The sequence below is a fragment of the Onthophagus taurus genome, chromosome 8 (genome assembly GCF_036711975.1).
Source record: "Onthophagus taurus isolate NC chromosome 8, IU_Otau_3.0, whole genome shotgun sequence".
In the NCBI taxonomy this organism is placed as follows: Eukaryota; Metazoa; Arthropoda; class Insecta; order Coleoptera; family Scarabaeidae; genus Onthophagus; species Onthophagus taurus.
In genome coordinates, this window is record NC_091973.1 from 19,440,262 (window position 1) to 19,465,530 (window position 25,269).

General features: G+C 35.5%; 2 protein-coding genes across 2 annotated transcripts; one reads left to right on the forward strand and one right to left on the reverse strand.

Annotated features, from left to right (window-relative positions):
• Positions 1-625: 625 nt before the first annotated feature.
• Positions 626-1,366, reverse strand: LOC111417269 (uncharacterized). The gene has a single exon (XM_023049495.2). The coding sequence runs from the start codon at positions 1,364-1,366 to the stop codon at positions 626-628; it is 741 nt and encodes a 246-aa protein (XP_022905263.2).
• A 16,975-nt stretch (positions 1,367-18,341) lies between these two features.
• LOC139431366 (uncharacterized) lies at positions 18,342-19,109 on the forward strand. Its single transcript, XM_071199023.1, has one exon. The coding sequence runs from the start codon at positions 18,342-18,344 to the stop codon at positions 19,107-19,109; it is 768 nt and encodes a 255-aa protein (XP_071055124.1).
• The last annotated feature ends 6,160 nt before the right edge of the window (positions 19,110-25,269 follow it).

Here is a 25,269-nt window from a genome sequence, read left to right on the forward strand (position 1 = left end):
GTGGTTTTCGGTTTGACCAGGAATCGATACTATTATGGGAACGTGGTCGCTGAAAGATAGATGCTCCGCCGTGCTACAGGATAATCTTGAAGCTATCGACGGAGAAGCGATGGACAAATCGACAACCGTTAAAGCGCCCGATCTGGCAGCCAAGTGTGTGGGATCGCCGGTATTCAAGAGAACAAGTCCCTCGTCCTCCAGGAGGGGTTCGATACTGCTCCCTTGGGCGTCTCGTCGGTTACAGCCCCACATGGGACTGTGGGCGTTGAAATCGCCCAGAAGCAGAAAGGGACGGAGAAGCTGAGCTATCCGTCCCTTTCCTATCCGTCCTGAGGACTCCGTATGAGAAATCTGACTTGAGGTCTCCACGTTGTCTGTGAGATCTACCGATAAGGGAGTTTTGAATACGCCAATATCTCCGGAAGTGCTGGTCGAGGGTTGAACCTTCGCCTTTACTTCCGATTTAATTAGCGGCTTGATGGCCGCTACAATAGCGAGTATTAAATCTTTGATCAGGCTATCGTACTTGAGCAGGGAAGCGGTTGCAGACGAATACGACACTCCGTGAGTGAGTGTGCCTACCGTCGTTTGTTGTAGCCGTCGCTTTGCCTCAGGATAGGATAATTTATCCTTGGTCTTCATTTCCTGAATCGCCGCTTCTTTTTTGAAGACGGGACAGGATCTGGACCGAGCAATTAACGCAAACGAGAGGGTCCTCGCAAGGTCGCCCCTCGCGGAGAGCCTTCCCATACACACATATTTGTTCGGCCTCACATCGGAGAGATGTGTGGCCGCAACGCTGACATTTAAAACATCTCATTGGAGCAGGTATGTAAAGCCTGACATCCAATGAGTAATACGCCGCTTTCACCTTTTTCGGTAGAATAGGGCGGTTGAACGTGAGTATGTGATTGGGGGTGTCGCTGAGAACACCCTCTCTCTTGGACTTGATCCTCCTCACGTCAATTACCCCTTGAGGCTTCAATTCCGCCTGGATTTCTTCCAAAAAGCAATTCAACAAGTCGGGACAGTACACAATGCCTTTCGAGGTATTTAAGGCTCTATGCGGGTTAACCTCCACATCTATGTTTCCTATTCGCTTACTGACTAGAACTCGTTTGGCTTGTACCGCAGACGCGGTTTCAACCAACAAGCCTTCCCTGGTTTTCTTAATTGACCTAAATTCTTCAAATAATCCGTACAGTTGCTTCTGTAACACGAACGGGCTAAGTTTGTCGAACGACAAACCGTACAAAGCCTTGATGACAAGGAACCGGGGAGTGACCTCCTTTTCCGAGTTCGTCAAGTTGCCCGTTTTTTTAGAGGTGGGCGCCTCTTGAATGGGTTTTCTTGTTAGATTATCCATTCTGTTGGGTTCACCAGCGCTTCGTGTAGAAAGGAACGGGCTGAGAATGGTTGGGGACGGGGACCCCAGTTCCCCAGGGCCCAACCCTCATTTTATCGATTCCGGACAAACACGGACGAATCGATACTCGTTCGGGGCAATGCGGATTCCGACCTCCGCATCCATTCTACACTACCTGGTCAGGGCCCGAAGTGGCTGGCCTCTGACACGTACCCAGTCCCCCCTCGGCAGAGCAAGCTCACATCAGCCTCCTCCACCCCCGTTCAAGACATCGGAGGCTTCGTCAGCACTCCCAGGGTTTCCAAAACACGTGCCAATCACATAAAAACGAAAAAGAAGACGAAAAACAAGAGACGTTACAAGCCGGTGCCGTGCCGGTCCTGGCAAAAAAGAGACTATAGAAGTCAGGCTGGTTGGTCCGCGTCGGGTTAACCCGATACTCGCCGAAGCGAGCGTTCCCCTATCCGCCACCTGGGGACGCGTCCAGCTCCCCCCGCGGGTAAAGACCTTTATTATTATTATTATTATTAAACAATTATTAGAAGCACACAAAATATCAATCCATTTCGGAACCCCATTAAATCCGTTGACTGAACACGTGCGTGTCTTCGTGAAACCAACAAAGATCAGCCAACACACGATCTTATAAAGCATGTAATTGCATATAACGACAGCATCTCAAAACCTATCGAAGCCACTCTGCTAGAAGTTGTTTTTAGTTACACATCGCTAAGAGATCCCATGGATTTACTATATTCGAAAGATTACTTTGCGGAGTACGTTTAAAATCACAAAGAACAACTTAAACATCTATATAAAACCATAGAAGAAAAAAATAAAGCAGACAAAGAAAAATACGTGAATAAGCAAAATGAAAAGGAAACCCATTCAAAGTAAATGTATTGGTGTACATAAGAAATACAGAAAGAAATAAACTTCAAAACCCCTATTTAGGTCCTTATAAAATTACGCAAATAAATGACGACGAGACTGTCATAGTAAAAACTAAATCAGGAGAAAAACGATATCACACAAGAACTCTAAAACATTCCATTATTACAGATACCTCGGATTCATGTTCCCTGGCCACTGGTGGGACGTTACAATAACCGAATATAAGACAACACCGGACTTCTACCAGTATTATTGTGCTGAGCTCAAAATGTTCATAGTTATTGGAGCCTAACAACCGTCTACGATCTAGCGCAATTACTGCACGAAGTGGAGACAACCAAACAACACTATCAAAATTGTTTAAAAATGATCAACCAAACGGAATCATCCTATGAAAGAGAAATGTACAATTTTATATCCATAATGAAAACAGGAATGAAACAAATGACAAGACTATGAGGAAACACGTCGAGGATATATAACAGATATAACAGATACAAAACCAGTCATCAAATCAGCCTTGAAGAAACTCCATGCGAAGTACGACTGATTCTGATTATGGGACAATATGAAAATTTTAAAACAAGAATGGACAATGTATCAACCCCAACAATTACAAGAATAACAGACGATCGATGGCTTATTACGACATCCACACCTCAAAAGGTAAAGAAGGTTTGTAGAAAGATAGAAGAATTTGAAATATTGAATGTACCTACATCATCAAAATAAAACCTGGATGTTTTCTGCAAATTAGCGCTGAAAGAATAATCAAGATACCGCATCTGAAAATATCCGACATACCCGAACAAAGACTACCTTGGAACGGAGAAATAGAGAAACTTAAAGAAGTCCAAGATGGTAAAGTTCAAGGCCTTATCGGTGAATTGGAGAAACTATCGGAAGATGTGAAGAATTCAAGAACCATATCTACACGAGAGGCCAATTACAATATGGACCATTATACAGGGTGTATCTGAATGACTGCAACAAACTTCAAGGGGTGATTCTTTAGTGAATTTTAAGGGTACTTTCATATATGAACCATGGGCGACTTCGGCCCCCCTGGGGAGCTACGCCCCTCCAAAAATGGCGGAAAATTTTGGTTTAATTTTTTTTTTGACGGAATTTCTGACGGAATCAGAAATATTTTTGACGTTTAAATGTCAATGTTTTTCTTACTATTATTATTGTTTTTCAAATTAATTTTTGAATAAAGTTCTATCGCATTTACGCTCAAAATTTTAAATAAAATAATAATAATAGTAAGAAAACCACTGACATTTAAACGTCAAAAATATTTCTGACAAAGATTGCAAAGCCTACTAAGATTTTTCCATTAACAATTCATTTCAACTTTCGATTAATAACCCTACAGCTTAACAGTTAGTGTTTGCTTAATTATTTTTTTTCTCAGAAATTATTAAATTTTCGAAGAACATCAGAGAGACAAAAAAGTTTTAGAATAGTTTTATCTATCTAACCGAAATTTTTCCGATGTATTTATCATCTTCATAAAAAAAAATCTAGGCATAAATTGAACGAGGGTGGTTACGTTTAGTAGTTTAGAAGGGTAGGTTGAAAGTACAAATAGGCTCAAAACGTGCCCTATTATGAGTTAAACATATTCCCCAAATTTCATTTTCCTAGCGTTTATGGTTTTTGAGAAAAAGAAGGGGTGTAGCTCCTTATGGGAGCCGAAGTCGCCCATGGTTCATATATCAAAGTACCCTTCAAATTCACTAAAGAATCACCCCTTGAAGTTTGTTGCAGTCATTCAGATACACCCTGTATTATACTGCTTAATTATACTTCTAATTGCAGAGTTGATAATTAAGAAAATTTACAGAAAAAAAAAGATTAATCCACCGAAAGAAGAAAGCCCTAAACGGAACCTAGGGAAACAAACATGGTCATTTTGAGAAAATTCCAGGCTATGTTTCTCTCTTTGGCGAAAGGAATTGTAGATGCCTTCCAAGAATAAATGTTAAATTAGCATTTCCAACAGTACTCTCTCGCAACGTCGCCGCACTTCGTAAAATTCTAAACTTAGATTTAAGATTTAACAAATTAATTTTTAAAATAAAATATTAATTTCAAACTTCAACTTTTGTAAACTTAGATTTAAATAAAATAAAGTTTTTAAAAAACAAAAATTCTGAACTTACAATTTTTCTTGCTGGAGGTATGGAAGGTCAAGGCATGTTAGAAAAGAAAAGAGCTGAAGAACTACACGGTGCGAAATATAAAAAGTATATTGGAGATGGCGATACGAAAACTTTCAAAGCTCTATTGGAACAGAACGCAGAAGTAGAGAAAAAGAATGTGTAAACCATGTGCAAAAAGGGATGGGTTCTAGACTTCGTAACCCAAAAAAAAATTAACAAGAACATAGGTGGACGAGGGGGGGTGAGGGCGCGGTGAATCCTAGGCAGGCTTGTCCTATTTGTTTTGCCGTATTCAGGGTTCTTGTCTTATGACCTGAATCAGGATCGACACTGCAGTTTTACTGCTCCTTCACAAGGTGCCCCTGTACCATACCAAAAGTGTCAGATCTAGGCTTGCCAGTCGATAAACAGGTCTCCCGCCCGGCTGTCTTCGCGTGGCTTAGGGCTTGCACGCGAGAAAACGTGGCCGGGGACGACTGATATAGTCGAAACCGTTATACCATGCAGACATATTGTTAGTGGACCTGTTCCATGAGCAGTGCATGCGGGGGATCTTGGTTTAATTGCCTGGGTCAAGAGGAGACAACCTCATTAAAAACCCCAAAGTGAATGTGGAACAGCTTATGCAGAGCACTTTAGGCTGTCACCTGACGGTCTAGTTATCTGGGAAATGATGGCTGCTAATAAGCGGACTCTGGAGACCTGCCAACCTTCAGCTTCAATAGGCTTCTCGGGGTATGGGAGCACTGCCTCGATGAACCCTTTCTACCCTACTCGTGGGATTGATATGGAAACGCCCAGTAGGAATAAAACCCTAGACGAAGTGGGGGAAACCCTCGATCCTGAAAAGGAAATTAAAAAGATGGAGGATAGTCTTCCATCACAATCTACACTTTGTACCTTCAATAACAACTACTATAATATAGCCGAAGGATTACCTATGGGAATGCCATTATCTGGATTTCTTGCTGACATCTACCTCAACCACATAGGAAACGAATTCATAATCAACAATAACAACCCTTTCTTCAGCAACATTAAAAAGTGGTATCGTTATGTAGACGACATTTTTTGCAATTGGGAAGGTAATTCTGAAACTTTAAATCTATTTCAGAAACAAATTAATAATATATACGAACTAAAATTTACTCTCGAAATTGAAAAGGAAAAACAATTGAATTTCCTTGACCTTACCCTTCTTAACAATAAAGATAAAATTAAAATATAACATTTTTCGTAAACCCTCAACGCTACCCATAACGGTACCCTTTGTTTCTGCCCATCCTGTACCACATAGACTTGCCAATTTTCGTTTTCTAATAAACAGAGCGTTCGATTATGCCTTAAAACCCAAACAAAGAAAAATAGAACTTAAGTACATTGAAAACCTTGCTAATGTCAATAGTTTCCCCCTAACCATAATCAATAAACTTATAAAAAACTATAAACTAAAAAGAGGTCCTTTATATACTAAAAACGAATATAGATACCATTTATAAATCCATACCCTACAATAATTTAACTATTCAATCTAAAGCCATTTTTACAAAATATAACATAACATTAGCTTTCTAAAACAGCCACACAATAAGCAAGATTCTGTCAAACTACCATAATAAACAAGATTCCTTACAGAGCACCGGAGTTTACTCTGTTGACTGCCACAATTGCAATGCTATACATTGCAATGCTATACATATTTTTTTAATTTTCTTTTGCAAACCTTGGATAAACCTATTGTCCGATCCGCATACAACTTTTCGTTTAAATTCAAATTAGTCTTGTATAATTTGTATTTCGCACCCCCACCACGTATGCCCGTCTATAAATTGTATTATACCGTTAAACTCGCCCTCTTTCAAATTGTCATCGTCGTGATTGTTGGGTCGAGTGAACCGGTTACCGCGCGTGTAATAAAAGACAAGTAAGAACATTTAACTTTTTTATTATTTCGATTACATTTTTCTGGTCCTTCGAATAAAACACCAAATTAGAATCAGCACCAATTTCATTAAGAACATCTAATTTTTATTAGCGTGTTCACCTATACAAATTTAGTGTAGTGTTGTTTACATCACCATCTTAAGATCACATGTCACAGTTCATGAACTACGCGAGGTTAACTATGTTGCGCCTTAAATAAATAGGGTTATTTATTTTAGGCGCGGTACACCCTTCTTCATTGGGCCGGTCGAGAACTCGCGTGTGTCATTAGGTGTAAACCTATAGTTGTCTTTGTTTAAACTTTATTTTTGCTTCTCTTTTATTTAAAGTTATTTAGGTGTCACAAATTTTTGGCTCCCAACGTGGGAGCCAAAAACGTGGGGCCTCTCTAAAAAGAAAACCAACTTTTTTTATTAGAAACGCGACTTATTGTCAGATTAGACACTTCGAGGGAACTATGGAAGGAAAGTTAGATGTAGGTAGACTCACGGCGGATGCGTTGCGGTATCAGTTGAAGTTTCGAGGCGTGACGGCACAATTGGTTCATGATGAAATGAGACACACGTTGCGTAAGCTAATCCATTTAGAGAAAAACGGTAGTTACGTTTTGCCGGAATATCCCTTTTCGCTCGCGGAAGATTCTAAGGCGGTTAAGGACGATTTAAACCATCTGAAAAATAAGATTAAAGACTTTTCAGGCACCGTTACCAATTCAGATTTTAAAGGACTTAATCATTTAAATTATCTTTTGGGACGCATTAATAGGGCGGTACCTGTTGATCCCGCGGAGAAAAAGAAAGTTGCAGATTATGTCGCAGAGATAGTAACTCTATCAACTAAACTCGAATTGAAGGCTAGGGGTACGTCAACGCCAAATCGGTCAATGAACGTTTCTTTATTAAATCCAGGTGGCGGGGCGCCGGAAACAAGCGAATCGTCGGAAGATGAATCTGTAGCGACTTCATCAAAAACAATACCAATTAATAAGGTAAGACCCCACTTATCTTTGCCGGAGACGGTAAAAGCTCATTAAGTGCTTTTCTCGAACGAGTAAACGAATTACGAGTTGCGCGAGGGGTTTCAAAGATTGCGTTGTTTATGTCGACGGTTGATTTATTTCGAGACAAGAATTTGATATGGTATAGCGCTTAGGGAGCGATTTGATTCGTGACATTTACTTGTCGAAGGCCTCAGGGAAGAATTTCAGCCTGCCGGCTATGATGTCCGGTTATACGATGAAATTAGGCATAGAACTCAAGGCGCGACGGAATCAACATTATGATGAAAAATTTAGTACCATCTTTTCAGAGACAATTAGCATCAGTAGAGGTTACGACGGTAGACCTGTTAATTCAAATAGGTAGAAAATTAGAAGCCACTAAGCTATCTGATTGTCGAGCGCCGAAACAGGTGCATTGCTTTAAATGCGGCGAACCGGGAGGTATTTGGCGAAACTAGAAAAAGTGTACGGGAAAGGGGCGACCCCTTACAAAGCCGATCGAAGTATTACTTGACTACGTGTTTTCATATAGTCGCGGGGACGAACAACCATATTTGACGGTAGATATTTTTGGTAACAGAGTTGTAGGATTGTTGGATTCTGGTACTACTAATGGTACCATAGCTGGCGAAGAGGGTATTTCACTGATAAAACGTATGGGATTGCCTATTCGGTCTACGTATGCTCGTTTCAGTAACATCATAATCAACTATAGTTTGTATTTAAGAAACCACAACTTTATGTTATATCTCAAAAATTATCTAATCCAAAAAGTGTCTTAAGAATGTATTAACCTCATTTCTGTAATTTCAAAAATAAACGAAATATGCGCATTTTTTGAAATCGCTAAAATTTGACTTTTTGGCTATAACATAAAAACGGAAGAAGATCGAGGTTTGGTCTTTGCGGGATTGGATTAGTATCGAAAAAAGAGACCGGTACATGGCACCTACTTCTTTTGATATCTCTTACAGTTTCTGAGATAACAAAATACCCAAATTTACCCACACAAAAAAAAAATAAACAGTACGAGATATTTTAAGTTGGAAAAAATATTTATTCGGTAAAATAAAAAAAAATAAGGTAAGTAAAAAAATATATATATATATTATGATATAAGTAAGTAATAATGTTTTCAGCAAGCGTGAAACTACATAAAAAGTGAAAACAATTATTGGCGTACCAAACAAAATGTTAAATAAGGTACGCAAAAAAAAAAATTTGAATAGAATTACGCGCACGACTCGTACCCCTGATATTAGTGTGGCGTTGATAAAAAAAAGAAAAAAACTAATTCGTGAAACAAAAGAAAAGATCGCCAAAATTTTACAAAGAAAATAATAAAAAAAATTAAATGACAACAAATTACTGATTATTTTTAATTTATGAAATAATTTTATGATATATGTTGTTACGGATATTATCCCTTCTGTGTTTTTTGTGTTAAAAGAGAAACGTAAGGTAATTGATATTATTTTTTTTTTGATCTATGATGTATCTTTTCAGCAGTATCCTCAAAAATGGCGATACAACTTTCAATATTGCTCCAAATTTTATTCAAGATTTTAGTAACAATTATAAATTTCCATTTTATATAAATATTAAGTATAACTTTTGTTAAAATTTGTTTTGAAACACGCAGTCCAAGAAATGACGTTAAGACCAAGTTTTTGTTAGCAAGGGTATATAAGAAAACCCGGATATGCTTTCATTACATTCTGAATTTTTCGTCAACGTGATAGTATCGATTGTGGCAGAATAATTTGTTGGTTTCGAAATCATTAAAAATTTTATAATAAATTTCGAGCCGTGAAGACAAAACGCAAGTTAGCGGATTAATTCACAATACGATATTTTCTTTTGATAATAGTAATTATCTGATTTTAACAATTATAATAGATATTTTACACCTTTCATATAATTTCAAACTTATCGCTCTTGCATTTGGTTTGTCACATCTTGATACCAATTTTTCATTTTCTTAAGTTGTCATGTTACTTATTTCCTCTTTTAACTGACCTCAGTCCGTTGTAACCAGTCGATATGTGCACACGACTCAAGTTTTTCGGTAAACACTTAACGTTATAATACTTTTTCAATTATATTAATACCCTTTTCTTTTTAACGCTAAATTCCCTTTTTTATAACACGCCTTCAGCTTTTACAGTTTTTTACGCCTGCCTTCAGCATTTCAAAAAACATTTTTTAACCTATCACCCGACGTTGGAGTTTTTAACCTGACATGGTAAACCCACGCCGTTTTCAAAAATTTCACTTAATTCTTTAATCCAAAATTATATTTTTAATCATCGGTCCGTCGTAGTTTTCGTAAGAGAAATTTTTTCACGTGTTCATCATTCTTAGTTTCTGACGGTAAGATCTTTTTATAATTTTTAATTTTATATCATCAACAAAAAAAAACCCGTCAACTAGTAATAATTATCTTCCATATTATTCTAGTCGTACCTGAAGACGCTTTTAGAAAAAGCGAAACATTGTTGTACCGAAATTAGAAAAATAATAAAAAATCATCGTGGACTTATTCTTTTTTATCCTATTAAGGTTATAGAACTCCATCTGAAGCAAAAGTAGCTGCAATAAAAGAATTTCGACGACCAGTAACAAAAAAAGAAATTAGAATCTTCTTAGGGGTAACTGCATATTACTAATATGCAGAATAATAAAAAATCATCGTGGACTTATTCTTTTTTATCCTATTAAGGTTATAGAACTCCATCTGAAGCAAAAGTAGCTGCAATAAAAGAATTTCGACGACCAGTAACAAAAAAAGAAATTAGAATCTTCTTAGGGGTAACTGCATATTACTAATATTACTAATACTGCATATTACTAATATGCAGTTACCCCTAAGAAGATTCTAATTTCTTTTTTTGTTACTGGTCGTCGAAATTCTTTTATTGCAGCTACTTTTGCTTCAGATGGAGTTCTATAACCTTAATAGGATAAAAAAGAATAAGTCCACGATGATTTTTTATTATTCTGCATATTATAACCATTACATACCAAATTATGCACAAATTGTTAGTCCTTTAACAGACGCTTTACGAAAAGGAGCCAAAAACAAGGTTGAATGGGATGAAGAGAAGGAAAATGCATTTAATAATTTAAAACAAGAATTAACTAGTAGTAAAGTGTTAAAAGCTCCCGATTATCAAAGAAAATTTATAGTACAAACTGATTATTCAAAACGAGGAATGGGAGTTACTTTATCTCAACGTGATAACGACAATAAAGAATACCCTGTACTGTACTTAAGCAAAAAGCTAACTAAGAGAGAACAAGCTTATAGTGCAAGCGAGTTAGAATGTGCCGCATTAGTTTGGGTAGTAAATAAATTAAAACCCTACATATATTTAACTCATTTTATTATTGAAACAGATCATTGTCCTCTGACTTGGTTAAAACAAATGAGTAATAAAAACGCTAGACTTTTAAGATGGGCGCTTACTTTACAAATGTTAAATTTTACGGTAGTTTATAAGCCTGGAAAAATGTGTGGCAACGTCGATTCGTTATCTCGTTATAATGTTTAGATGTAAGAGTTATTGATTTGTGGCCTTAATATATGACGAATTTATCATCTTATTATTTGCACAATGTTTAGTTAAGAGACCATAAAACTTTGAGTTTGGCAAATGCTTACTTGTGAAGAGATTCAGTCTTTTGGATGCCAGAAATGTATATTTCTACCATCAAAAGGCTGATTTCACCTTGGGCAAATTGTTGTGAAAAAAAATATTAAAGAAAACCCTAGTTTAAAAAGTGAGCTACGACTACTGTATTTCATAGAAAAACAAATTATTAACGAAATAAATAATATGACAAGTCTATAAAAAAAGATTGTAATTAATAAAATTGTTAATAAACAATATCATCTTGAGGAAGTCGTTCAATTTTCTGATAATATTAACATCGACGAGAAAACGAGTCGTAATAAGGTGTTTGGAGGCGCGTTGTTTTCCGCGTCAGTGGAAACGTGCACTGGCGGTGGTATTGTTGAAGGACAAGCGAAAGCCCGCGTCTGACCCAAAATCGTACAGAATTATCTCCCTGCTTCCGGTAATGGGCAAGATACTCGAGCGCATAGTGTGGAACAAAATCGACGTTGGTAATAGCCCGCGTCAGTTCGGGTTCAAGTCGGGGTCGGGAACAATAGACGCGTTATGTGCGGTAAGGCGGCTTGTGATGACCGCGCAGAACAAATATGTGCTGGGTGTATTCCTGGATATTAGTGCGGTTTTTGACAATTTGAGATGGCCGACCATTCTCCGGCGTTTGAGGCTCGCGCGTATCCCTGGCAACATCTATGAGATCATCAGGGACTACTTTCGTGACAGGGTGGTTGCCTTGTCTTCAAGTGTAGGATGCGTGGAGCGAGGAATGACTCGTGGCTGTCCACAGGGGTCGGTGTTGGGTCCGCGTTTTTGGAATGTAGTACGTGCTGTGTCTCGGGATGGATGCACTGGGAGTGGCGGTCGCTGCGGCGGTGTGTATTTCATGGTGTGTCTGGGCGGGGAGGTGAGTAAAAGCTATTTGTTGTCCTGCGTTGGTCTTTGTTTGTATAGGTTGTGAAATGTGGGCTGGAGTAGAGTTGGAGCTGTAATGGGCTATGCCCTCAAACCGCATGTTGTGTAGAGTACGTTTGTGTGAGTGTGTCCCTACCTGTGAAACTTTGCGCAGTGGCAGTATTGTAACCAATGAGGTTACAAGTTCCTACGTTCTAAGTGTTTTTTGTGGAGAGAGATATTTGTACAATTTTAAATTTTTATTACATATTTTATTTACATATTTATTTTTTTTTAATTTATACATTGTGTTGTCTTGCTGGCTTGGGTATTGGTACTAGCACACCTTGTGTGCGTTATATCGTAGCACCTCAGCGGAAGCGGGTGAACCTACCTCCCCACGGTAACCTCGGAAACGAAGCGGGGGCCGGCAAGTTGGGTAAGGCAAAACCTAACGTATTTGAGCCGTAAGTATCCTCTGTACGGCCAAAGGTACCGTTCAGCGTAAGCCACCCTGGCAGGAGGGGATTGGGAGGTCAGACTGGGAGTGCCGACCCGGTCGAAGCTCTCGGGAACATGAGGGATAAAAGAGATAAGGGTAAGGGACAGGAGGGAAAGTATTATGCGGGATATATGGGGGGTGAAAGGGATGATTCCGTGGATGAACTCACGAGGGTCTTCCAAAGGAGAGACAGTAAAGTATTGAGAAGTCCGCCCACTAATACGCAGATAAAAACCGCATCCAGTGAGGCCGCTTCTCCGGCTGGTGAGTCTAACATGGAGGTCGAAGAGCCTAGAAGCAGGGCGTCGTCTGTGTCCTCTGGGACCTCCCACAAAAGACGCCGCAAAAACGATGAGGAGGAAATTAACCTCAGTAGATATAGGGAGGAGGACAAAATTGAGAAAATTAAAAAAGAAAGATCTGCCTTACAGGTTTACCTTTTGTCTGGCGCTTCAAAAATGTCTAAAGAGGCTTCTGTGGTGATCCTCGAAAAGTGGAATAGTCACGAGGATACGTTGAGAGAAACGTTGGTGGAAAATATGAAATTGAGAGAAGAGGCAAAATATTTGAGATGGTGATCTGGAATAAAATTGAAAAGTGTTATGTAGATAAAAATATGAGTAGCAGCAAACAGTATGGCTTCAAACAAGGAATGGGAACTGTTGATGCTATAAACAAGGTAGGACAAATAAGACATAAAATTAGTGATAAGTATGTTCTAGGTATCTTCATTGACGTTGCGGCCGCTTTTGACACAGTTTGGTGTCAAAAGCACGGCACTCCTGGCACGACTTAGGTTGGCTGGGGTGTCGCAGGCTGTATATGGCGTGTTGGTGGATTATTTCAGGGACAGAAACATAAACATAAGGGCGGGAAAAGAGATTAAAGGTAGTGCGCGGGTGCCAGCAGGGATCTGTTTTAGGTCCACGGTTTTGGTCGATCCTCCTAGATGATCTCCTGGCGCATCATTTTGAGGGTGCGGATATAGTAGCATATGCGGGCGACATATTGCTTTTAATAAAGGGAAACAGTAGGATGGAGATAGAAACTAGAGGAAACTGCGTATTGCAAAAGGTGAATGATTGGATGGCTCAAAACAAATTACAAATAGCAGAACATAAAACAGAAATGATGCTTCTAAATGGCAAAATGAAAAGGAGTAGAGTATTAATGCCGATTCTGGACCAATCCACCGATCCACCGCGCTACTGCGCCTGCGCGATCCACCGATAGGACGCCATCTGGTGGCGCGTAGTGAAATTTAAAAAAGGCGCCATCTGGTGGCGTGTAGTGAAACTAAAAAGGGGTGTTTACCTGATGGGCTATAGATGGCGCTATTAAATTTGAAATTCAAAATTCATGTGGCGCCATCTGGTGGTGTGTAGAGGATCCACCGATCGGATCCACCGTTCGGATCCACCGATCAGATCCACCGATCCAGATCCACCATCAACCGACCCACCGCGAGGGGGTTTATTAACATTTCGGTGGTAGTATTAAAATGAATATTTTCTTTTATTAAATTAAATAAACTTTATTAACATTTCGGTTTAACAACTTTACATTTCACAAGTTTATCAACTTTCTAACGTTTTACAATGTCGATGAGATCCGCTGGATTCCTACGTTTTTACAAAGTCGATGAGAATATTCTGATTTATTAAATAATAATTAAGTTTCGCTTAAAATTATTCAATATTGCAATGACCCCACGCTAAAGTTTTGATCCCATCAGCCTTAATAAATCTTTTGGAATCGTTTGGTGAAAGAACTAATTTATTTTGAAGAATGGTAAATATGTTATGATTGAAACTTTTAAATAATAATTGTTTTTTAAGTAAAATAGTTTTACTACAGTTTTTTTACACCTTTCGATTTTTTGGTAACCCAACCATTTAGAACCCGATTCGCGTACATTTTTGATCGTAAACCGATAAAATCAGTCATAATTTTACTAGCATTCTTATCCTTCATAAGACCTAATACAACCTTATTTTGAAGAGGAATCTTAAATTGGTTATCAGGACTATAGTTTGATGTATCAAATCTATCCAAATTTAATTTAACATCCTGATAAACATCATCGGTGTTAATGAGTACGGTAAAGCTGTCGGTGTCCATGTAACACAAATTAATTTTATCGATGTATGTTGGTTTTAAAAAGTCGTAGTAAAATACGTACATTAATAATTTTGATAATTCCAAAACTGTAAAACCGATGTAAATAGGCTTATCATAAACCACATTAAGCTTTTCCATATGTATAGCCGAAAAATGTTCAATAAAAATTTTTATACTTTTAAAATTTAATTTTGCGATTAAACTTCGAGCACCAAGTTTTGGTCGACCTCCTTTACCTTTACTACGCACATCATTCCATGTGTTAATCAATCTTACATCTACCCTTTTATCAACGTTTTCTATGGTCTTACCAAATATAGCATTGTTCATTAATTTAAAAAAATCTTTTTCGAAATCATTTTTAGATGCTTGACGTAAATTAGTATTTATAGCAATGTAAGGTTTAAGCCAAGCTGATTGTTTAAAAGATAAAACTTTATTAATTCTCTTAATGATAAGGCCATGGGTTACAGCTTGTTTCAGTTTTCTGTAATGAATAATGTAATTATTCTTTTGTTTTAAATTGGGGATTAATCTTTTTTCGCTTTTATGCTTACAACCGGGTGGGAGTATGTTTTCAGCTAGGAAAGGAAGGTCATTATGTATGTCATGTAAATGTTGTGGATAATCAATATCCACATCTAAATTATACCCAAAATCGGAAAAGTCGGGGATATTGTTAATGTCTAAATTTTAATTTCTTCTTTCCTCAACCACCTAAATTCGGAAAACGGAATATATTGTGACATAGCCCTACCGTACAAATTATTTGCATCCCAATACATTAAATATTTCGATGATAAATTAGGGTCATATTTATCCAACATATACAGCCTGATTCAGAGTAAGCGCCTTATTTTTTTTTAGTCACACTATGGGTACTACTTTCAAAATATTTGGCAGTAATATGTTTTAGGACATTCTCTATACGATGGTGATATCATATTTTCAATTGGACGAATTATTTCAAAATGGCGACTGTCAACTTTTTTTTTAAATGGAATGCCAAAATTTTTTTTTTATTATTGAGATCCTAAAAACATTCTTTTTACGATAGTATTTTGTTTTTCTTAAAAATTCATTTCTTTCCCCATCAAAAAGCAACCTAACATTTTAATCTAGTAGCGCATGAATGTTTTACACTCGATGTTATTTTTGTCCAAATAAATAAATAAGTAGATGTTTATTACAAAATAAAGTTTAATTGTTTCTTTTGTGTCTAGCGCTACTTGATATTTGGACAAAAATAACATCGAGTGTAAAACATTCATGCGCTACTAGATTAAAATGTGTGCTTTTTGATGGGAAAAGAAATGAATCTTTAAGTGTTATAAATTCTACCGGTTTCGACTTATTTACAAAACCATCTTTAGGAACCTTCGAATCTCGTCAATTTATTTTAAAGCTCTCGTGAAAATTAGCATCTTGAAATTTCTATTAAACGTTTTTTATTTATTGAAATGCGTCTGTGTCTTTATTATTGGTAGATTGCGTATTAAGTTTAAACTATCGAACAGGATTATGTGTGCACGTGTTTGTCATAATTGACAGAGATTCGAAGGTTCCTGAAGATGGTTTTGTAAATAAGCCGAAACCGGTAGAATTTATAACAGTGAATCCATTTTAATAAAAGTACAGACAGATAAAAGTATTTTACTTTATTGGTTTCACAGTTTTAAAATATTTATTATAAATCGGTTCAACATCTCGAAGTAACATCAAAATACAAACTGTAGAGCAATCTAAGGCAGTGTAAATTTCAAATGTGTTAAAATCAACACCATCTATGTTTGAAACAATATAATAAGCAAAACTATAGGGAATGTGTTCCTCAACCTTTTCGGTAAACGATTTAGATGAATTGGGTTCACAATTATCTATAGGTTTCAAAACAGACTCAAAGTCTGCATAAATAACAAACGGTACAATCTGGGTATTTTTGTAGTTGTTAAACTCTAAAATGTTTTCGTTTATATAATTTCCTAAAAAATTTGGCTTCTGTTTCAACTTCTGCGATGGTAAAATTGTTTTTATATGATTACAATAATTTTTTTGATGATTAACTAATTTTCTATTATTTGAAAAAAATGAAAAACACCCATCACAAAGGTGTATAGCTTTTTGATGATTAGAAATTTGTTTGGAAAGTAGTCTAGATAAATTTTTTATTAAAACGAAATGAGCCCGCCCCTTGTCATATAAATAGAGTAAATTTACGTGAGTATTACGTCGATTTTTCGTATAATAAATCGGTCCTTATACCAAACATTTTTGACTTATAAACTAATTCATAGACATTAATGCTTATACCATTGAATTCTTCAATTTTAGCTATATCTTTTAAATTAACTGGAAATTGAATAATTTGTAGGTTTAAAACCTGACTGTAATGTAGCTAGATATGCGATCCGAATGTCTATTCGCTGGATGAAGGGCTGCCGTCAAACACCACGCTAAACACGCATCATCCTCATAATTTTTGATGTTGATCACGCATGTTTATTAACAATCTCTTTCGGTAGACGTATGTACGATGAACCGGGTATTGGTTGGAAATTATTGATGTTTAGTAAAAGATGAGAACTTGAGTAAAATGTCCAACCAGAACCACGTTCCTGGAACTCTTCCGCTTGAGCCATAATATCTCCCATCATCTCATCGTAAATCTCTTCCAAAATTGTAGCTGTTATGATTTTAAATTTCGTATTAAAATTTTTTTCAGACACTATCATATCTTCTTCATCATCTTCTTCATTAAATTTTATACAATTAGGTAGTAGTTCCATCTGTATTTTAACTGAACCACTTAATGTAATATGGTTGTTAATAAGTGTAATAACCGTTTCTCGCAATCGTGGAAGATAGGAAGATATATCATCATCGGGTTGAACTTTACTAATTTTATAGCTGACAACCCCATTCATAAAACATGAAGCAATCTCTTCCACACCATCCTCAATAATTGTTGCATGATTTGTGCGAAGATGTGTTTGTAAAGTGAAAAGCGATGGAAAGGACTCACCACAAATCTTACACGCTCTCAATAAAGATGTTGATAAACGTGATGTAATGTTGTCCTCGCCATCCTCAATAATTATTGCATGATTTGTTCGAAGATGTGTTTGTAAAGTGAAAAGTGACGTAAAGGACTCACCACAAATCTTACACGCTCTCAATAGAGATGTTGGTGTTGAAGAAGTTGATGGTAGCGATAGCGATGATAATTCATCCTTCTTAAAAGGTTGAGATGGTAGTTGACGAGATTCTTTACCCTTAACCACCGCGGTGATTTCGAGTCCCATTTAAAAGTAACGGTAAAGCTACGGCGATTAAGGGTTAATCATCTTATGTACTTTTCGTTTATGTCTAATTAGACTATTGTTCCGTGAAAATGTTTTATTACAAATTGTACATGTTTTAACGATGTTAAGTACGATCTTATGTGTATGTCGTACATGACGATTGAGATTACTTTTTAATGTATAAGATTTTTGACATAATTCGCAAACGAACATTGTGATTTAGGTGTAATGTATGCAAATTCATTATAGTTTAAGTAAATTACAAAACGCTTAACTATAAAATGTAGGCTCAGCAACAAATTTTCGTGGAGAGGAAATAGTTGTTAGACTTGAATTGAAACAAATATCATTAAAAAAATGGGATTAGTATTCAATCCATCATCTTCTGGATATAAAAACGCGATAAAACATCATGGGAGAATAATTGGTGCCGGGTTGTCCACCAAGCAACATCAACATTTAAGTAACGAAAATAAATTATTTTTAAAATCCCTTGGATTCAAAATTAAAGCGCGAAAATGAGTGGTGAAATTTTGAATGTGTACGATACAGCAATAGTTGATGATAGTTTATCGAGTGAAGAATATCATACATATCTACCTCGCATACAATCATTCAATGCTAGTGACGGAATAAACCATCAAGATATATACACATATCCTCATAATAGCTATATCTTTATTCAAGGAAAAACAGAAGAAATGCTTGTTGTTGGAGGAACTGGAGATGTTCAACTAGTTAACAATGCTTTTCTATTTCTATTCGATGAAATACGATATGAGATAAATGATGTTGAAATAGATAGAAACATAAAACAGTTAATTACATCAACGATAAAGGGTTACATTTCCTATAGCGATAATGAAAGTAAAGCGCTGCAATCGGCAGGATGGATTCCTAAACCGCAAAATAAACAGTCAACGTTTATTACTCCTCATTTCACTGCATGCATACCTTTAAACTTTATCTTAGGATTTGCTGAAGATTATAAAAAAATCATTATTAATGCTAGACAGGAGCTAGTATTATTAAGAGCTCGAAATGATGATAATTGTCATAAAAATAGTTTAAAAGATGGTACGATAAAAATGAAAATGTACCTCACCAATGTCGATTGGAGAATACGACATATAACTGTAAATGATGAGCATCGTTTGCAATTATTAAATGCTCTTAATAAGGATATGCCTATATTGATACCATTCAGAAAATGGGAATTGTTTGAATTACCATCTCTACGTCCTACAAAGATATATTGTAATGTATCCAAATTCATTATTGTTTAAGTAAATTACAAAACGTTTAACTATAAAATGTAGGCTCAGCAACTTAATTAATAAGTATCAGGTCATCGTCAGTTGAACCGTATTACCGTGGTAAGCATTATTGTTGTAATACTTTAATATTGATTACTCTTTTGTAAGCAGCAGAATTGTACGAACCTTTGGGTAAAATACATTCACATGTAGTTGGGAAGAAACTCTTTTATTTAAAAAACCTAAAACCCTTCAACGGTACCACATGGCGACCCTGCCAGTTGTGTTCATAGTGATACACAGAACAGCGTAAAAAAAAAAATAAAAAAAAAAGAAGAAAGAAAATATGGGAAAGCAACAATCCAAAGAAGTTAAAGAAGAGATAATTATAGCTCAATCCGGAAATAGTGATGGTCAAACATCTGATGTTTCAAAGGGGTCATATATCCGAAATTTTCGGTATAATCGCATTTATTGGTGTTGTTTTAACATTTACGTGCTGCTGCTGTGGAGCGGTGATATATTTGATACGAGCGAGAGAAAGGGCTATGGAAGGAAGATTGAAGCGTCATCTTAGCCGAAGCCAAGACTTATAAATTAAATTCTCCACACCAAGCAAGAGATGTGCGCGATTATGTCTATTGAATGTCGGAAGTGATTGTGACGAGTTTTCGGCATCTTCTTGAAGAGCTGCGTGTAATACAGAGAAACCTAACCAAGGACAATGAAGAGAGGCGTAAGGATATTTCAGTGATTAATCGTAAGGTAATTAAATTAGAAAGCTTAGAAGTTGAATTTAAAGATCTAAAAGATAAATTTAAGCTAGGGAAATATGATAGTGATAGAGTTACAGAAATAAAAGAATTTTGCAAAGCAATTAAAAAATATTTCAATAGTTGTATTGAAGTTTTAGAAAGTAGACGTAAAGCAATCGAATCTTTATCCGATAATATAGAGTTAGGTTCTGATATAACCGTAAAAGACGAAACAAAAATGAGTTCATTTGACTTAAAAACGGCAGCTTCTTTGCTTCCATCTATGGATGGTACGGAAGATACGACCAAACAGCTTATCGACTCAATTAAATTATACGATGAATTGTTGAATGATGCAGGTAAACAATTATTAACTAAATATGTACTAAAGACAAAACTTTCACAAAGTGCCAATGAATAGTAATTATAATAGTAATAATAATTTAGTTAAAGATTTAGAAAAACACTTTTTAACCAAACATTCGGCAGCTGTGCTTTCTGTAAAGTTGAATAATGTAAAACAAGGTTCTAGAACAGTTGAAGAGTTCGGCAAAAGTGTCGAAGAATTATTTGTGAATCTCACTATTTCACAAGCGGGTGGTAACGCCGAGACATTAACTACATTAAGCGGAGTTAACGAAAAAATAGCGATAAATACTTTTGCGTGTGGGTTACAAAGTTCTGAATTACGTACTATCATAAAATCTCGAAATTATACTAAATTAAATGACGTGATCCGTGGTGCTTTAGATGAAGAACCACCCCTGAGAAATCCATTAACTTTTCATACGAGAGCTCACTTCGGTTCTAGAGGTAGATATAAAGGTAGAAATCAGAGAGATAGAAACCCCCCTCAAAGTTTTTCTCAGCAATATACAAATAGTAATCAGTATCGCGGATATCAAAATTCAAGGAATAATTTCAGACCATCAAATAGCTTTCGTAGAAATAATCGTCGACCTAGTACTAGTACCTATAGAGGCTCTGCAAGAGGACATGTGTACTATTCCGAAACTGCTCAGAATAACTCTAATAACAACCAAAATCTTAATAACATTCAAAATCAATCTGACAATAATTTAGAAAAATTTTTTCGTTACTAATAAAGATGATAATAAAGATGAAATAGTAGTAAGTTATAATTTAAACGGGTTAAATTATGTAAATTTTAGGAGTAATAACAAATGTTTATCATTTTTAATTGACACGTGAGCTTCTGTCAGCATATTTTTTCAAGAATTTTTAAATGACGATTATATAATAAATCCATTAAATAAACTTGAGGTTAAAGGCATTAGCGGTTCAGTAACTTCGCTTGGATCAGCAGATATCCTTTTACAAATTAATAACGAAAAATGTATAACACATCAGTTTATAGTAATTAATAAGCCAAATTGTCAATTTCAGGGAATATTAGGATCAGATTTCTTTTTTAAATATTTTGCCACAATAAATTACGAAACATTTTTACTATCTCTTTGGATTGACAATGTTAAAGTTTCTGTACCCATTAACTCAGATGCGTCAGTATACACAATTTTACCAACTCGATGCGAAACAATTAAGTATTTTCCAGTTAACTTAAAAGGAGATTTAGTTGTACTGAACGAGGAAATAAGTGATGGTGTTTTTGTTGCAAATACTGTAGTTAAGGTCAATAACGATAATAAAATACCAGTTAGAATACTAAACACTAACGATCAAAACATTAAATTAAAAAATTTTGTTCCGAAAGTTGAAACTCTTGAGAATTATAATATGTACAACATTCAATCTAATAAAGCTTCAATAGTGAATAGGGCAGATACTTTGCTAGATTTAATAAGAATGGATCATTTAAATGCGGAAGAAAAACTAACATTACAAAGAGTGTGTGCAAAATATTCCGATGTTTTTCATTTAGAACATGATACTTTGGGTGTTACTAATGTTTACAAACAAAAGTTATAATTGCAAAACTCAGTAACTCCATCTTACGTAAAACCATATCGCCTCCCTCATGCCCAAAAAGATGAAATTCAGAAACAGGTCAATAAAATGCTAGAAGACGGTATCATTGAGGAAACTCGATCAGAATGGTCAGCACCTTTGCTGATTGTTCCAAAAAGGAAGATAAAAATGGTAACAAAAAATGGCGTGTAGTTATAGACTACCGATTATTAAACAAAAAGATTGAAGATGATAAATATCCATTGCCTTCTGTTTTAGAAATAATAGATTCTTTATCAGGTGCAATGTACTTTTCTCATCTTGATTTGTCACAGGGGTACTACCAAGTAGAATTGGATCAAGCTAGCAGACCGTATACAGCTTTTAGTACAGATAGAGGTCAACTTCAGATGACGAGATTACCAATGGGACTTAAAGTTAGTCGTAGCGGTTTTAGTCGTGCAACGACTATTGCAATGTCAGGTTTAACATATGACATATGTTTTGTTTATCTTGATGATCTAATTGTTTTTGGAAATACATTACTAAATCATAATAAAAATCTTGTAAAAGTACTTCAAAGGTTAAGAGAGGTTAATTTAAGGCTTAACCCAAATAAATGTGAATTTCATAAAAAAGATATTGTTTATTTAGGTCATAACATATCCGCTAAAGGAATTTCACCGGATCAGTCAAAAGTCGAAGTAATAAAACATTATCCCGTTCCCAAAGAAGCTAATGACACAAAAAGATTCGTCGCATTCGTAAACTACTATAGACGTTTCATTAAAGATTTTGCTCATATAGCTGCACCTTTGAATCATTTAACACGTAAAGGTGTAATCTTTAAATGGGATAGATAAATTAAAAGCCACCCTTATGTGTCCACCTATAATACAGTATCCAAATTTTTCCAAGGATAACACTTTTATTTTAAAAACAGATGCTTCAGGTTATGCTGTTGGTGCTATTCTTTGTAATGGAGATGACAGACCTGTAGCGTATTGTAGTCGTAGCCTTAATAAATCCGAGAAAAATTACAGTACAATCGAAAAAGAACTAACAGCAATTGTATTTGCAGTAAAACATTTTAGACCTTATCTATTCGGAAGGAAATTCCAAATATTTACTGACTATCGACCACGTGTTTATTTGTTTAGTATGACTAATCCTTCCAGTAGATTAACGAAATTCAGATTAAAAAACACCTGGAAATACACCTGGAAATAGAAGAAATACTGACGAAAATTAAGGAAACACTAGATTCTACACTAACAAGAGAATGGGAAAGAAAGGAAAAGAAATTGAACCAACTTCGTAAAGAAAAAGAAACGAAGAAAGAGAAAAGTAAACAATACCAACCTGCATAAATTTCATGACCGAGTTACTAATCTTTCGAACATTAATTTTAACACCGAAGAAATGAAACTTCTTAATAAAGGTATTAAATACTCCATAGTAAATACACCAAACCTAAGAAAAGTGGCATTGGAAATGGAAGCCATAACAAGAGGAATGAAAGAGGAAGAGAAAATAAGAAAAAATATACAACAACTTCTAATACGAGAAGACACAAAGAAGAAGAACAAGAACAATGAACAGAAGATCAAAGAAAAACAAAGAAGAGAGGTAAAACTGATAGAGTCAATAAAGAAGAAAATAAAAGAAAACGACCTAATCTTCACCAAGGCGGACAAAAACGCAGGTTTGGTAATACTAAGCAAGGCTGAATATGTTAACAAAACAGAAAAATTCCTCACAGACAATAACTATAAAAAAGTTTTGAAAAATCCTAACAACCATTTTCACCTAAACGTCAAAAAAATTATCAATGAGGTTAAAGACACCCTTAAAAAATTCAATGTTAGCACAAAACACATAATTCCCATGAACCCAAAAATACCTAGATTGTACGCCCTCATAAAATTACACAAAATAAACCGCCCAATAAGACCCATAATAGCCTCCACAGATGCCAGTACATATAAGATCTCAAAATTTTTAGTACAGTTTTTTAAAAATAACATAGACTTCAAACCCAATTATACAATTAACGATAGAAGACAAATAATACAAAAACTAACAGGCATGAGACTACCGAATGAAAACACCATAATATCCTTTGATGTGGTGAACCTTTACACCAATATCCCCACCAAACAAACTTTGAAAATTGTCGAAAACATTCTAAATTCACAGTTAGATGAAAATGATAGCAAAAACATTTTTAAATTATTCCAGATATGCTTACAACAAAACTTCTTTAATTTTCAAAATGAAACATATACGTACCAAGAAGGACTCCCCATGGGATCTCCTTTAAGCGGTTTATTAGCGGACATTTTTATGAATGAGATGGAGACCAATTTTATAATGAATGAAAAGAACCCTTATCTCGAGAATATACTAGTATGGCAACGCTATGTAGATGACATTTTGGTCATTGTCAACACCAAAAAGACAGAAACTATAGACAATTTACACCAGTACATCAACACATTACACACAGACATCCAATTTACAATTGAATTTGAAAACAATACAATAAATTTTCTCGACATCACAATAGAAAAAACCAAACAAGACATACAATTCGAAATATACAGGAAACAGACTCAGATAGACGCTAGGATCCCATATGATTCCTTTCACAACATAACCCATAAAATGGCAGCATTCCGGTCTTACATCCATAGAGCTTATAATTCTAATTTAAACACAGAAAGATTTAACAAAGAAATTAAAATAATAAAAAACATTGCCATAAATAATTCATTTCCAGAAGAAATAATAGATAAAATGATCCATAAATATCAAATCAGACAGGACCTAAATAATATTACACAGTTGCAAAATCAGCAAACACAAAAAATCAAAAACTACAGATCCATCACACACCAGGGAAACATTAATAATAAGATAAAACAGACAATGAAACAATACGACATTCTAATAACAGACAAACCAAATAAGACTATAGGCGGTCTGCTCTTGAATAACAAAGATAAAATAAACAAATTGGATGAAAATGGAGTGTACGAACTACAATGCGATACATGTCATGCTACCTACATCGGGGAAACAGGCAGAGCCCTTAGATTACGAGTCAGGGAACACAAAATAAAACATAATTCCAATTTTGGCAAACATATAAACTTTAATCTTAACCACGAATTCAACGACCAAAAAAACACGAAAATACTACATCACATTAACAAAGGTCATCTCATGGAAATCCTCGAAGGATATGAAATTAATAAATTCATAAACAATAACCCTGATCTAACATGTCTCAACGACCAAACACAAACTACATACAAACCACTATATTCTTTCCTAAAACTTGTATATTTTGTAAGGAATTGACGTAAGTTTTATTATTGTATTAATTTAAGAATTCACTTAATTTAAAAAAAAACTCACTTAATTTAAAAAAAATAAATAAATAAATTCAGATTAGTTTTAGAAGAATATGATTTCGATATTCAATATATAGTAGGAAAAAA